At 35.9% G+C, this 14,994-nt stretch overlaps 2 protein-coding genes across 13 annotated transcripts; one reads left to right on the top strand and one right to left on the bottom strand.

The window, feature by feature from the left end:
• The first annotated feature begins 1,287 nt into the window (after positions 1-1,287).
• On the top strand, positions 1,288-7,720 carry LOC140793644 (uncharacterized). 11 transcript variants are annotated; one of them, XM_073145293.1, is made up of 6 exons: positions 1,291-1,447; positions 2,857-2,959; positions 5,439-5,493; positions 6,224-6,953; positions 7,044-7,127; positions 7,327-7,720. In XM_073145293.1, the coding sequence occupies exons 4-6, from the start codon at positions 6,242-6,244 to the stop codon at positions 7,440-7,442; spliced, it is 912 nt and encodes a 303-aa protein (XP_073001394.1). In that variant the 5' UTR covers positions 1,291-1,447; positions 2,857-2,959; positions 5,439-5,493; positions 6,224-6,241; the 3' UTR covers positions 7,443-7,720. The 11 variants fall into 11 exon arrangements, with proteins under 11 accessions (XP_073001376.1, XP_073001360.1, XP_073001394.1 ...); XM_073145309.1 differs by having other exon boundaries at positions 1,334-1,456; positions 2,882-2,959; XM_073145315.1 differs by having other exon boundaries at positions 1,377-1,447; positions 2,882-2,959.
• A 998-nt stretch (positions 7,721-8,718) lies between these two features.
• LOC140783070 (probable galacturonosyltransferase 3) lies at positions 8,719-14,952 on the bottom strand. 2 transcript variants are annotated; one of them, XM_073131040.1, is made up of 8 exons: positions 14,718-14,952; positions 14,302-14,378; positions 13,552-13,612; positions 12,795-12,932; positions 12,135-12,272; positions 11,327-11,661; positions 10,297-11,242; positions 8,719-9,195 (listed from the first exon to the last, which is right to left on the bottom strand). In XM_073131040.1, exons 1-8 carry the CDS (start codon positions 14,778-14,780, stop codon positions 8,920-8,922), a joined length of 2,034 nt encoding a protein of 677 aa, XP_072987141.1. In that variant the 5' UTR covers positions 14,781-14,952; the 3' UTR covers positions 8,719-8,919. The 2 variants fall into 2 exon arrangements, with proteins under 2 accessions (XP_072987141.1, XP_072986370.1); XM_073130269.1 differs by having other exon boundaries at positions 12,135-12,269; positions 14,718-14,938.
• Positions 14,953-14,994: the final 42 nt, after the last annotated feature.

Genomic DNA, 14,994 nt, shown 5'->3' with positions numbered 1-14,994 from the left:
AGTCGCCGCCCAAGCCAACGTGGTCTTATTCTACTCTACTCTATTCTATACTCTTCTGGGTGGAAGATTTTCTGCAGTACTGATTGCAGGAGTTTGTACATTCATTGGCTGCCAATATCTTGAACCGCTGGGTGGTTTTGGGACCAATGAAGCGACTGCCGCCGAGCATTTTGAATGCAGTAAATTCCTGCAATCTCGGATTATAGAGAATCTGATCTTGTAATAATGTTATAGGTTTATAGGCGGACCAGGGTAGGTGCTCCCCACTGAGCTTTGTGATCTCCTCCGTTATTACAATTCTAATGTCACCTTATACACAAGTGTTACAATTTAAGATGTACGAAGCTTTTTGTTTCTTAGTTTTTTTTTTCAAAAAATATATATACAATTTAAGATGCCGCATATTTACAATATAGGGTGGCTGGTGCTTCACATGGACGTCTTTTAAAACACTGTTTTATAGCTTAAAGTTAATAATAAATAAAAATATTATAAATAAATTTTGAGTCTATTCGGTATTCTTCATATAATATATCAAATGTTTATATTTTTATTTATAAGTTATTTTTTTAGCCCTTGTTTATTTCAAGAATAATTTTTTTTATTATGAAATACAATTCCTTATTCTAGAATAATAAACTAAACATCATAATAATTTTATTATATAATACAAATATTATTCATCAAAATTACATATTTTACTACACACTAACTGAATTACTAATTTACTCTTGATATTTATCTCATCAACCTACTTTATATCAAATTTAAAATATTTATAATAATTTCATAAAAACACATTTTTTTTATTGCATCAAAGATAATTATTACACTCTTATTTTAAAATACAAGAGAACATAAAAATAACTACTTTTAGAATAAAAATCTCATTTTAAAAATAATAAAACTAAATATTTATTTTAGAATCGATCATATTCCTAAGTTTTTGCAAAGATAGTTAGGGCTGATTTACATTGCTTTCCCTAATCATCCGAAAGAAAATAAAAATATTCAGGTGAAGTAACATTGAACGTAAATACTTCCGAGGAGAATGCCTTCGAGAAAACAACAATACGTAGCATTTGTTAATTCCTAAAAACAAGGAGAAGAAAGAAGAAAAAAAAACTTTCTGAGGGGGAAAAAAAAGCGTCTCAGTTACCAACTTACCATTAATATCCGTTATCTGTATCCGACCTTCTCCCACTTAAAAATTAAAATCCTATCGAGATCATCAACGTGCCCTCCCGTTCTTCGTTACTTGACGCACTGCTTCTAGATTCGTGCCGAACGATGGATAGCGTTATCCCACACCCGAATAACTTTTTACTATACCGCCGTGCGGATAGATAGCGATATCCCTCTGGAATAAGCGATCTAGCCCTAATAACTCTCTCTATCTCTCTCTCTCTCTCTCCCCCCGTTGCGATGATCGGCATTGCTGGTGGAGGTGACGACGGTCTCTTCTCTCTCTTTCTTTCTGTTTATGTTTGTCAATTCGAGTTCGTCCACGTAATCTCTTTGTTTCTCTCCGAGCATCTCGAACTGGGTGTGTAACATTTCTGGGAATATATATGATCCTATAATCTTCCCCTACTTATTCTCTGTGGGAAACCATTGGGTATCAGATGCTGCCGCTTTTGGATTACTTTAATTTAGTGATGAAGCTAACAATTGGGTTGCAGAGATACAGCTTTTGTGGTATCAGACATCCAGTAAAGTTCTCACCTCGTCTTCCAAACTATGATCTCGTATCTATTTGCTCTGAGAAGACAATTTATAGTTTTTGAGAGAGAGAGGAGAACAAGAATGTGCCAAATTGTGGCGCTCTCTTTGGGTAATTACACTACTTAATTATGTTTCTATGTCTCACGGGAGGGATTTCATGAATGCAGTGCGAGCTTTTGCCTTTCATTGCACGAGTTATTTTTGGGAAGACAGACTCGGAATCCTCCTTAAGGAAATAAGGGGCAAGCAAAGATGTAGAAGGAATATCAACTTAGTCAGATAGGTTGCCTCCATGTTATGCTGTATCGATAGCTGATTATAGGACAATACAATTTTGTTTCCTTTAGTTTTATAGGTTCTGTATTGAAATGGGTTTCTTTTATTATTGTTGATGTGTGGGTCTTAAGTCCTTTCTACTTTATCTTAAGGTGAAAATTAGTATACCTTTTGGTTTCTGCAAAGAGAATACTATCTGAGGCACATAGAAGTAATAAGCTTCTATTATTATGTTGTTTTTATCACTTGACTTGTAGATCAAAGAGCACCTGCTTGAATTGAACTTAGTATAAAACAACTTTTACACTACTGACTAGTTTGCATCCTAAAGAATTTATGGACAATTTCTTCCTTTGAATGTTCAGTGGATCTTCCTTCTCTTCCACAGTAAACTTTTCTTGTACTCTTTACTTTGGAAAATTTCAGTAACCTCCTTAAAACAACAAAGAGCATTCAGTAGTCAACAGTAGGTTATACCTCATCTTCTTAATAGTAAGAAATTCGAGTAAGCAAGAATTTCTAGAAAGGATTCCTTTTTTTTTTTCTATAGTGTAACATCCTGAAAGATGTTACCATTTTAATGTTGGAAACTCGGAATGGTTTATTTCCTGATTAACTAGCCATATGTTTGTTGTTATGACCTTATGTTGCAACATAGTTCACCTTGTCTCCATAGACATGCTGCAGGAAACAATCAAGTTATTTATTCTCTTTAATCATTGGAAATGGTATTCTTAATTGTGGTAACTGGTAAGGTTGCAAATCACAATACATGGCTAATTGGAAATATGCTATTGCTACCGAGTCTATGTTTTATGTGTCTATATGTCTGTGAATGTTTATGTTTGTGCACAGTGTACTATACATGTCCATCTGGCAGGATTGAAGTAGACTATAATGGATAGGAATGCGAACCTTGAACTAATCCTTAGAGGAGATAAACCAACACAAACACAAGGTAAGAGGACTTTTGATTTTAATGGGAAAAAAATATGCATTCAAATATATGGGAATTGAATTAAGTATATTCTATCAACTTATCATGCTGATGAGATCCAAGAAATAAGATCAAGATGAAATATTGCCAACAATTTTGAACACCAAATATTGTGTGTTTCGGATGACCGAGTATAGTGGGTTTTTGTGGGAAGATAGAATATCAAATTTAATCGATGCAGATACTAGCAAGCGATGGTGCAAACTGAAAACATATCCAGCTTCAAACTGTATTGGCACCCTGGTTTAGGAATTAGAAGAAACATGAAGAAGCCAAATTTTAATGCCACTAAGAGATGGCCATGTATTTTTTACTTTCTTTGATTTGCAATCATTAAATATTATGATCGTCTAAAAGAATTGACTGTTACAATTCCATTCTCATGTAGATTTTTGTTTGTGCTTCTACCTTCATTTTGGTTATATTTGATTGCCAGATATTGGAGTTCAATAAAGTGATTGACTTCAGTCTAGTGACTTTTTTTATCTCAAGGAAGAAAGTCAAAATGAAAGAGTGAAACTACTTTTACTAGGTAAAGAAGTCAATTCTTTGATTTATTTTTTTACAATAAAATATTAAATGTAAAGAAGTTTCTGGAAGTGATTACTTTCTTTCTTTATTTTCTTGCAATCAAACACTCTCATAGAATTAGACTTTGCAAATAAGGTGCAAGACCTTAGGAAGAAGTACTGCATCACTGCACTGGCATTTGTTTGCACTGCTGCTGCTCCATTTTCAAGTGCCTAAGTTTACATCTAGGAAGGCCTATAGGCTATAGCCCAATACCACACAATTGTGAGGTTCAAAAAAAGATTGTTATAGCTTGTACTTGCTCTACTGTCATCATAGTTATCATTTGTTGGTGTTAGTAGTCATCGCTTCTTTTAGGCTTCATGACTAAACATGACTTAAACATAATGTGCATGTAAAACCATACATTTCAAGCAGAACTTCTGATATGGAAACTCCATTTAAATGTATTTAGAGATGCCACTTGGTAAAGTCGATTCTATGACGTTATGTTCAGCATTTGTTACTATTGTTACTGAAAGAATACCATGTTTTTAGATATCTTTTATTACCAAAATTAACCTAATCATGAGAATATGTGGAAATATTTGATTCCATTATAGCTTGATCTCAACCATTGTAGTTTATGCTTATCTACCTAGGGATCATTATCAAGGTTCCGAAAATCGGTATCGGAATTGGGATCGGCCGTCCGAAAAAACGATACGTATCGGCCGCCTGTATCGGATCGGACTATTTTAATTAAATAAAATTCTAAATATTATTTAAAAATATTGAGAAGTTTATAAAAATTTAGAAAGAATTATAAAAAAATAAGAAATAATAATTATTCACATATAAAGTCCAAAAAGTAAAAATCTATCTTCCTCTCTCTCTTCTTTTCTATCTATTTAACTGTTAATTTGAGGTATCCCACTCTTTCCCTCACTTTTTTTTTTTATTTTTCCCTCTTTCCCTCACTCTCTCTTCCTCTTTCCCTCTCTCTCCCTCTCTCTTTCTGTAGCTGCTGGCTGCTACTGTCAGCAGTAGCAGTTGTCAGCTGCTGGAGGGTCAAATATCGGTCAAAATTGGGAACTATGATCATTATCCTCCACCAGTAAGAGGTTGGCTGGAGCATCACTCAAATATGAGGACACTCTCAATTAAATGGATGAGTTATCATGATTGACTGTCAACCTCATTTTATTCATTTAGAAATTATTGCCAAATTTTTGAGAAGATAATTAACACGACAGGAGAAGCACTTTTGTTATGAAATCTATAGGCAAGTTTGAGGGTAGGGTTATCTACCTCACCTGTCTTAGCCTTGGCTAAGTAATCAAATTGGAAAAATCTTAAGTTTTAAATAGCAAAGAGTCTAGATAAAGGAGAGATGATAGTTTTTTTTAAAATGTTTCTTTAAAGCAAGGATTCTTTTTCTTATTTAGGGACAAATAAGCCAAAGAAATCAATTGGATATAATCCATGAGTGAATCCTACCTCTATTGAACTGTGACTATTGCTTGTCTATCCATCATTGGTTTGCCTAATTCCCTCCATGCGAGTATGTATGTACTTGAATAGGCATGTCATAATGTGTTGTTGATTTGTTGTAATATGCTTATTTGTTTGTATAACTTCACATAGTCCAGGCATTGGAGTTCATTAGTATGTTAATAGATATGTCAGTCATTGGAGTTCTAATGAGTATGTTAATGGGTATGTCTGGTACAGTAAATACTATAAAATGACTTAATAAATACAATAACAAGGAGAGTCAATCCAAGGAGGGAACTAGAAAATATTATAGCAAAGCTTGTTTATGAAATTGTGGCACTTGTTTGGTTAGTTCTATATCAATTGCTGTATCTATGTTGCAACCTACCCCCTGCTTGGTTTTGTTGCTAATCAAGTTCTGCTGACCTTCCAGTATTGCTGGTCTGCAGATGGCATCTCCTGCATCTGATTCTGCCAGTTTAATATAGGTAAGTCATTAGCCCTTGTATCTATGCTTATGTATGTTTGCAAGTGGTATCATGAACTTTTTAATTTCTGACCTGCTTAACTCTACATTTTTTTATATGTTAGATAATACTTGTGGTCGATTAGTTTCATATTCTCGCACACCTGCTTCCTCTCTATTAATTTCTTTTTACCCATTTATGAAACAGATATCTGTTACTACATGCTGACTTGTTACTTGGTGTTTTGTCCAAGTCCTACTATGGTCTTTTGTCTTGCCATGCAACATGTTGCCTAATTTGCATTTGCAAGTGAAAGAGAAACCATGTTTGCTTTACAATGCTGAGAATGATTTAACTATTTTCACTTAATAACTGTTGTTCAGGACATTATGAAAGTAAGTATTTGTCTTTCCTAGTGGGTCCTCTACCAATTAAATACTTAGAGAAGCGTAAAAATAAATGACTGAAGTTCTTTGCATGCTTTAACAACTGAAATTTTCTCCCTGTTTTAACAACTGGAGAAAACACTTCAACATGAAATTTTATTTTTGTTTTTGGTTTAAAATTAAAGTTTTCATGACTTGGTTCTGTTTCAGCAAATGCTTATTGTATCCATTGCCTGCTGAGTAGTTTTGTTATCATTTCCTTTATGAAGTCTAATCTACTGCTGCATGCAGAAGTGAGCTCTTTCCATTCATATTTGTTCAGTTGTCACTATTCCACATTTCCACTGACTATCTTCATCTTGCAGTAGGAAATTTTTCCCCAAATGGTTCAGCAGATGGTGGATAAGTTCAGTCAATACAAACTGGTTAGTGGTGGAAGTACCATGCCTGCAGGTGACAAGCAACAGCCATTCTCATCAAAGAAAGTGGCTCTAAGGGAGTTGCCAAATGAATCCAGAAACATCATCCCGAATCCACCAGGAGCTTCTTCACTTCCTAAAGATAAAGGAGTCAGCCCAGATTCCATTAAGATACTTGGGACCAAAAGGCTGCAACATGATGGTCCCTCGAGTCCTTCCAATATTCAGCCCCCAGGCTCAGGCAATACTGGTACAAATGGACATCTTGTCTATGTGCGTAGGAAACTCGAAAATGACCAAGGTAAGATAACCACTTGTCTGAACATGGAGAGCACAGATTCACCAGAATCAAGAAGAGGTGTCAAAGAGGAAATAAAGGAACAAAATGTACAGCAGGATCAGATGAACGAGCCTAAAGACACTCCTCCTTTATATGTATCTCCCACAGTTGCTTCTCCTGCTGCATCGTCCGGAGAACCATTAGCTCCCCACTCTCTCGGAAAGCCAGTCACTGGGTTTGGAGTGCCTGAGGCACATGACTCAATGGTTGCTACTGAGGCTTCCCTTCTAGCTGATCCTCAGAGACCAGGCAATCAAGATTGGAAAGAAAGATTTGTTCGGTTGCAGATGTTCTTGAAGAGCTGCGATCAGTCAAGCCAGGAGGACTATATCCAAAGTAGGCCACCTTTTGAAGTTTCATGATTTATGGATCAGCATCACATATATTCCACCTCACATATTTTATATATTTTGAATTGCTATTTAGTGCTTCGCTCTTTATCTGCGGTTGGTCGAAGCAAGCATGCTGTTGACTTGGAGAAAAGAGCGATACATTTATTACTGGAGGAAGGTAATCCAGACTAGGCTTCACTTTCCTTTTCTGTTCTCCATTGGTGATTTGCTTTCATATAAATTGATTGTTTCCTTGACACAGGGGAAAGGATTCTTAAACAGGCACTCTTACAAATTTTTTTAGCCTCTAGAACAATCATCATGTAATATGCAATTCTCATTTTCTTTTGATTAACATTTAATACCTCTTTTTGCAGGGAAGGAGTTGCATCGTATGAAAGTTCTGAATGTTTTAGGAAAAGCTTCAGCAAATGATTATTCATCTGTATCGACTCAGACCCCTTCTTCTCTACAGACACAGTTCCAGCGATGAGAAGACCGTATCATGATCAGGCTGATAGTTTACTAGTGAAGTACTGAACAAGAGGATTTGATTGCTTAGTATGAGACGTCTCCATCTCTTGAATTCCTTTCCATGGTGTGGGATCAAATGTTCTGCAAGCATCCGCTAGGGAAGTTTAGACTCTTGTACTATTATTAACTTCTGTAGCTTTAATTAATCCAATCCAAGTCATGTTGAAGAGTTGTAAGCAGTTGTGCAACTGTAGACTATCAATTAGTTTATGTGATATCCAATGTTGCTATTGCTCAGTCTTGCTGATTCGCAGCTTAGCTTTTGTTGTTAGATTTCTTGTTCTTCTCGCTGCACAGTTGAGTTCTGATAAGTGTTGCAGCTGATTGAATCAAACTTGAGCCTTCCAGCCAAATTCAGGTCGGAAGACTTTGAATGTGACCGATTTCAAGAAGAGGCAGTTTCTTTCGTAATGCTATTTTAGCACGAGACGGGGAGTTTATCATGCAACTACATGGAGTTGAAGAAGAGGCAGGCTATGGGGGAGGAATAAGGCCAGTCACAAAGAGTTAGCATCGGTGTCATGAAGGGGGAAGGTGGTGGGAGAAAAAGAGAATAGTAGAGGTATTAGTGGAGGTTGTGTCATGAAGCGGAAAGGTGGTGAGAGGAAGGGAAGTAGAGGTATTAGTGGAAGGTGGTGTCACGATGGGGGAAGGTGGTGGGAGAAAGATAATAGTAGAAGTATTAGTGGAGGTATTTGTCACGACTCTGACCGCCTGTGTACTCTAATAATGTCACGACCCAAATTTAGAAACATGAACGTCCATGTACCCTAATAAAATTGATATATGTAAAGTTCTTGTATCAGTGGAGAAATTCTTCTTGTTGATGTTTTAGCTTTGTTGTAAAGAAAAAATTTGTACCGATTATTTTTGGATGATGTGGTTTTCAATCCTAGTATGTTCCAATGATAGAACATAAGAAACAATGCAGGTTGTTTGCAGGTTTCCAGACAAATGCGTCAGTTGGAAAATTCCATTACTTAATGCACCACCACGTTAGTCTAGTGCCTTGAACCTCCCTTGCCTGAAGAAGACACCATAGAAGTTCTACTGGATGGATACAGAACAAATATATTCTAGAATCCCCAGAAATCCAAGTCATGAAGATGGATGAGGAACATATTTGCATAGCATATTGGTTAAGTTATAAATAAACAAGCAAAAAGCATGACAACTCCCCTCTCGGAAAAGGAAACAGAGATCTGTTCCCATGAAGACTTTGCTGATCAGCAGAATTAGGACAAGGTAAACTCATACGCATCATATATTCGTTTAACAATATGTGTTTGTTCAAGTAGAAGATATTTCTACAAATAAAAAGTAACTTCTTCTGAGAGATGCTATCAGCTCAAACTCACTCACACAAGCTTGCGCTTCAGAAAGAATGAATAAATTAGTAAAAAGAGAAAAGATAATTTTTCCCATCAGTCCCAACATTATTTGTTCATGTAGCAGAGCTGAATGTAGGGATTGTCAAAATTTAAATACTTGGACCAGTATGTCTTGTACCTTGCAATAGCAAGATCTAACCATGGCTTGTAATTTCCATTATAGTGAATCACTGCCGCATTCTCAATCTCAGTAAGGTCTAAAGCTGGATCATAGCCAAGTCCCAGCACATGCCAACTGCGATGGAGTGGATATGTCAAGTTGTAAAAAGTGATCAACCCTGGAGGTAGTGTCCCGAGCTTCCAGAGCTTGCGGTCCTCATTCTGAATAGAGAAGAACTCAGTTAGAAAATAAAGTACACAAAATCAATAACTTATATCAAGTCTGGAAAAATCATGTTATTTCCCTAATATTTAATCCCAGGATTGATGATGAAGTATATATCAAACTTTAAAGCATAATATGCCAAATGTGTTTCAATATCAAATTTGTGAAAGAAGGAATAATAAAAACCATATACAACTCTTCTCGTGTATCAATTTCTTCATGAAGCATGCCAACTAAAGAGAACTTCAAAGGAAAACGAAGGGGATGATATGTATGTGTATATATTCTTTTCTGAAGAAAAGGATGAAACTCAGAAATTCACAACATACACATTCACATGTTATCTTTTCCTTTACTTACTAAAGGTCTGAAATCAAATGTAATTCATGAAAGTTCAAAACTAGGCAAAAATAGAGTTTAAGATTAAAAACTTGCTGATGTGATATTGATGAAGTGGCATCAAGAATCTGCTGAACCATGAATCTATTAACATATTTCGAATAAATTGGAAAATCTAACTGCAACCATAAAGGGCACTCCATCTATTATAATAACCAGATTTTTTTAAAGACCACGTGCACCTCCTTCCCTCTCCCTCGCCGTTATATGACGAGAGGAGTGGCCGTAATTTCCTTGGCTGAAACAGTCAGTTTCTGAATCGATATCAAACTCTAAAACTTCCTTCTATAAAAGCCCTACCCAGTCCTAACCCTTGCATTTTACACTGCCAAAATCTCTCTCTCTATCCTGTTGTACTTCTTCTTCCTCCCTCGTCGGAGGACCGGAGCTTTGCCAGAGTAATCAGAACTTACCCCACGATCAACCTGTGAGTCCTCTCCCATCCCATGTAATTAATTTCAATTTAATAGGGTAGATCTGTGTACCTTTAATTCTGCACCTTGGGAGAACATAAGCCATTTCACTGTACATACAGACTAAAACTGAGATAAACAAAAAGGATTACAAGTGTAACTGGTGAGACAATTTATGCAGTGTTAGTTTAGCATGCAATGAAGACGAAAATACGACATAGTACACTTATTATTAATGAAAAAGAGAAGCCAATAAGAAGTAATATAAACTGTTATTTTTCTTACCAAGTCTTGCCAATAATGATATATTCCTGTTATATTTCGCTTCTTCCATTCCCTCAAATCAAAGATATTCATTCCAAAAGCCCATCCACAAGCCCGTGGATCAAAATTTTCAGAGATCTTGGAGTTTGAGAAGTTAAGATATGTGTCATACCGATGGAAGCTTTCCTTACAGGTTTCAACTGCGCCATTCACCATTCCTTTCAGATCTACAGACCAAAGTGGAGTCAAGTCCTTTTGAATAACAATATCATCGTCAAGAAAAAGTATCTTGTCTAGCTTTGGATAAACTTCTGGCATGTAGAACCTTAGATGGTTAAGCATAGACAAGTACTTGGGGTTCCTATATTTGAGATTTTCATTCCCAACAGAAAGAGATGATGGATGATTTGCTTTAAAGTAATATTCCTTGATCCTGGCAGATTCGAGTTGACGTAGGACTGAACAGTAAGAAGAATTAAGCCACTTGAATTCATCAATGTTCTCCACATGGATAGTTGCAGGTCGAGGAGGATGGATGATGAACCACATTGTCATAGCCGGAAAGTTCAGTTTGTCTGTGACTATATGGAATACATGTTTCTCTGGTTCCTTTGCATGCCGTACAGTCGAATTAACAACCACAGATGTTGCAATTACATTATCAGAGAATATAGCATAATGATAGAGGGATGGATCCTCAAGTTTAGCTTGATGTGCTACTACTTTGTTAGAATAGTTATGCAGGAAATAATCAGTTGTCAGCTGCAAAGGTAGGCAGTGTAGGGGTTTAGGTACTGTCTTTGCAGCATGCTGGACTAGAAATGTATTCTGTTTCTTCACAGTGTTAATATTTTCTTCTGTAGATTGGAGCATAACCCTCAACTTTCTTGCCGTTAATTCATCGTCATGTAGCACATCTTTAGCTGTGGATAAGGCACTGCCCATTGCTTTTGCTTGTTCAAGAGCACTGAATAACAGGACGAATCAATTTTAGCATAATAAATGAGGATTACCCAATTAGCAAGATATTCAAAAGCACAGGGAAAATTACCTCTCATGCAGGTCATTATCAGAATTTGCATCTCCAATAGCATCTTGGCTTTGTTTTACACACTTAATCAGGGAATAGTAGAGATCAAATTCCTTCTTGGAATGAGCTATGCTAGCATACACCTTGGCCATTATAATCTGATCCTTCATTAGCTTCAAAGTAGAGTCCGAGTGAGGATTGTGATATTCCCTCCTCCATATACTATACCTATCTTTGACAGTGTTAACAAACTGCATTGTACGTTCAATGGCTTCTTTTCTCATCCGACGTTCAGTTTCTTTACTCATGTTAACTAACTCAGCAGCTCTCTGTTTCCTCCTTATCTGTCGCAAATACTGCAGGAAAGGGAAAACCAGAGGCCAGGTTTTGAAACTTTTCTAAACATACTTACAAGGAAATGAGTCAAATCTTATTATTTGACTGAACTAATTTTTAAAAAAATACATAACTTGTGAATTTCAAAACAAGCAAAAAATCAGGCATGCACTGGATTTTACTTGCATTACTTTCCTATTTCTTCTATTCTTAACTGTTAACTTATTAGATATATGGCATCTGTAAGATACATAAGTAGTCATACAAATAGATACTGATAATAATGAAATATATAATGTGGAATTGAACTACATTACTAGTAGAGATATAATTTCTAGGTGATATTGTGCAAGTACGTCACTCTAAATTTCCAGATAGTTTACAATTGTCTATTACTTGCCCGAGTCAAGTACAGAAGAGAAAGTTAACTGTCACAAGTTCTCCAACCTTGTCATAAAAAACTGAAAAAAGAAAACAAAAACTAAGTGATGACCTGTCGCTTAAGCTTCACAGGATCATGCCTGTTGATTTCATAGTTTTGATGACTAGAAGATCGAGCAATGTCTTGTGATCCACTTAAACCACTGTATTGTGCTCCATTCTCATGCAGTTGACTTGAAGCTTTTTCCTGCTGGCATAGATAAAGAAATGAACATGTTGCAATCTTATAATATAAGAAACTAAATCATTACAAAGGAAAAGCAACTAAACAACCTTGCTGTTAAACATGGTTATCTTAACTCAAACGCAATAGAAAAACTTTACTTTCTCTTGACATTTAACATTACCAGTTCCACAGAGTGCATAGTTGGATAACACTTAAAACTTGACAATTTTCAGCACTTTGCAACATATGTCTCTCATTCTAGAGCAGATTACTTTAGGCATCTTTTGTCCTATATGAATGGCCAGTAGGCTGGTATATACCTTTTTGTGTATTTTTAAGCTCGTGATAATAAGGTTCACCCTAAGGTCTCACTTAGAGAAAGAGTAAACTTCATAAATTGGTTCATCATTCAGCCCCACAGTATGGGAGAAAGAACACTTGACATAAAATATACTACATAGTTCCCAAGGACCTCTTCATCAAATATGATTCTTATGCATTTCAATTGAATTTTGTAAAGAAAAACAAAAAAATAATCAAACTTACCGGTATAAACTGTGGTAATACATATTTTAAATCGGCAGGGTTCACCCACACCCATGAAGAAGACAGTTTCCTTGAGTTGATTGTGAAGATTCGTACATCACCATTAGGAGCTGTGTAAGTAGCAGTTATATCAACTCCCTGAAAAATGTTTCAACAGGATAAATATTATGAGATGGTTTCTTGTAAACAATCTCTTGGCTACCTCATCAGTTTGATGAAAGTTAGGATGTCTACTTGACTGCTTGCCCTATTACAGAATTCTGTGCAATGACTACCAATCAAGATAAACATGACGTACAGACCTTTTACACATTTCCTTCATTCAAAACTGATGACTTATTTGAAAATTTTGATTGTCCAATGAGCTTTATTGTAAGGGTAAGTTGTAAAATGATAGAATCTAATCAATAGGGTTCAAAGCACAAAACTAACAATAAACTTGCTAGCGAAGTGAAAAAACATGGTATCTTATTACTGATGGTTCACATCATACTGAGGTGAGGTAGAGTTAACCTCACTTTACATCAGAAATGTACTTTTAAAAAGAAATTTCATAGTATTATCTACTGAAATAATGATTATAACCAAGATGTCACCAAGATCTGATTAAAAAATTAAAATTCAGGAACCGGTCAGCGTTTATATTCAAAATCAAAGCTACTGAATGATCCAGTTGCCTATGTTTTATTTCTTAAATGGTAAAGAAGACTGAATGGAGAAAAATATATTTCTGCAAATAAAAAAAAGCAATTATAACCTGTTCCTTATCGCAGTTCCGACATACTTGTGGACGCCCATATATCTTAACGTCTCTCAGGCTGGAAAAGACATCGGGGAAATTCACTTAAACTAAGCTAAGATTCAGATTGTACAAAGAAATGATTTTCACCATAAAAAACCAGCATGGACAAACCCTCAACCTCTTAGAGAATTAAGTTTCAATAAAGTAATTTAAAAACATCTTTTAAAGCATAAGGCAGAAGCAACCGTGTCACTAGTTCTCTATTGGTAGCTGGACTATTTGCAGGTTGTAATCAGCAGAGAAACGTAGTCAATATGGAATCAAAACTGTATAGATGTTAAAGAAACCATAACGTACATTTTGATATAGGCATGTTATGCAAGATGTACAAAAGAAAGACGCTACAAGCCTACAACATGAATTATAACAAAGACCAATAGCATAGTAAATATGAAATATCCTGTGACTATCAAGTGCATCCCCATAAGCACAGAATTACTTTCCACTGGCATGACTTATGTTGGCCAATGGCTTGCATAGTTCGTGTTTTTGTCACATGCTATGCAAAAAAGAAACAAGTAAATGTGTTCTTTGAATGCTTATTTCTAAGGAAATCAACATAAAGCCATAAACAGAAATACAATTTATCTAATAAAAATAGACTAATAAAGCTACAAACTGTAGCTACTAACACAATCCATAAATCGGCTAATTGATTCTTTAAAAACAATGAAATCAGCAAAAGAAAATTTACGAGCGTCTTACATTTTGGTAATAGGGGTGCTCCTGAGAAATAAAATATCTGATACCCCCGACCTGACTGCGGAGATAAGGATCAAAGCCTGCATAACCATTGGATAAGTATGAAACAGAGAGGACATATATCTAGAGACACTAAGCTGTTACTAAGTCCAGAGAACATAAACAGACAACCTGCCTGCAGCTAGATTGAAGCGATTCATCTCTAATATTTGCATCAAAGTTTCATATAAAGAGGATCTAAAAACACAAGTTCCATTTTGTGATCTAACTTACAAATAGTGGGCAAACCCTAGAACTAGAAGCTAAAATAAACAAAATCTACGGCATTCCCACTTGCTATACTGGTGCCGCATTAATCAAATGAGCAGAGAATAAATAGCCACAATTGAAGCATAATTAGAAGCGAGGAAGCTCTTTACCGAACAGGAGAAGAGGAGCAGCAGAGATCGGCGGGTAGAGAAGTAACCGGAAGAGAACGCCATTTCCGAAGCGAAGTAAAGATCAAAGCAAGAAAGAGAGAAAAATATACATAGAGAGAGAAGAAGAGGAGTAGAGAGAGAGAGAGAGTGGAAGAGATCGCGGGAGTGGTTGTTTCCCGTTTCGATTTCACACAATCTCGAGCCGATGAGAGCGGAAGGCGTTGAAACAGAAAAAGTGAGGGGTGCAGGTATCACAACTATTGGAGAAGAAAAATTA

This window comes from Typha latifolia, chromosome 1 (genome assembly GCF_019914945.1).
Source record: "Typha latifolia isolate L0001 chromosome 1, TyphaL0001v2, whole genome shotgun sequence".
NCBI classification, from domain to species: domain Eukaryota; kingdom Viridiplantae; phylum Streptophyta; class Magnoliopsida; order Poales; family Typhaceae; genus Typha; species Typha latifolia.
This window is presented reverse-complemented; position numbering and strand designations above follow the sequence as displayed.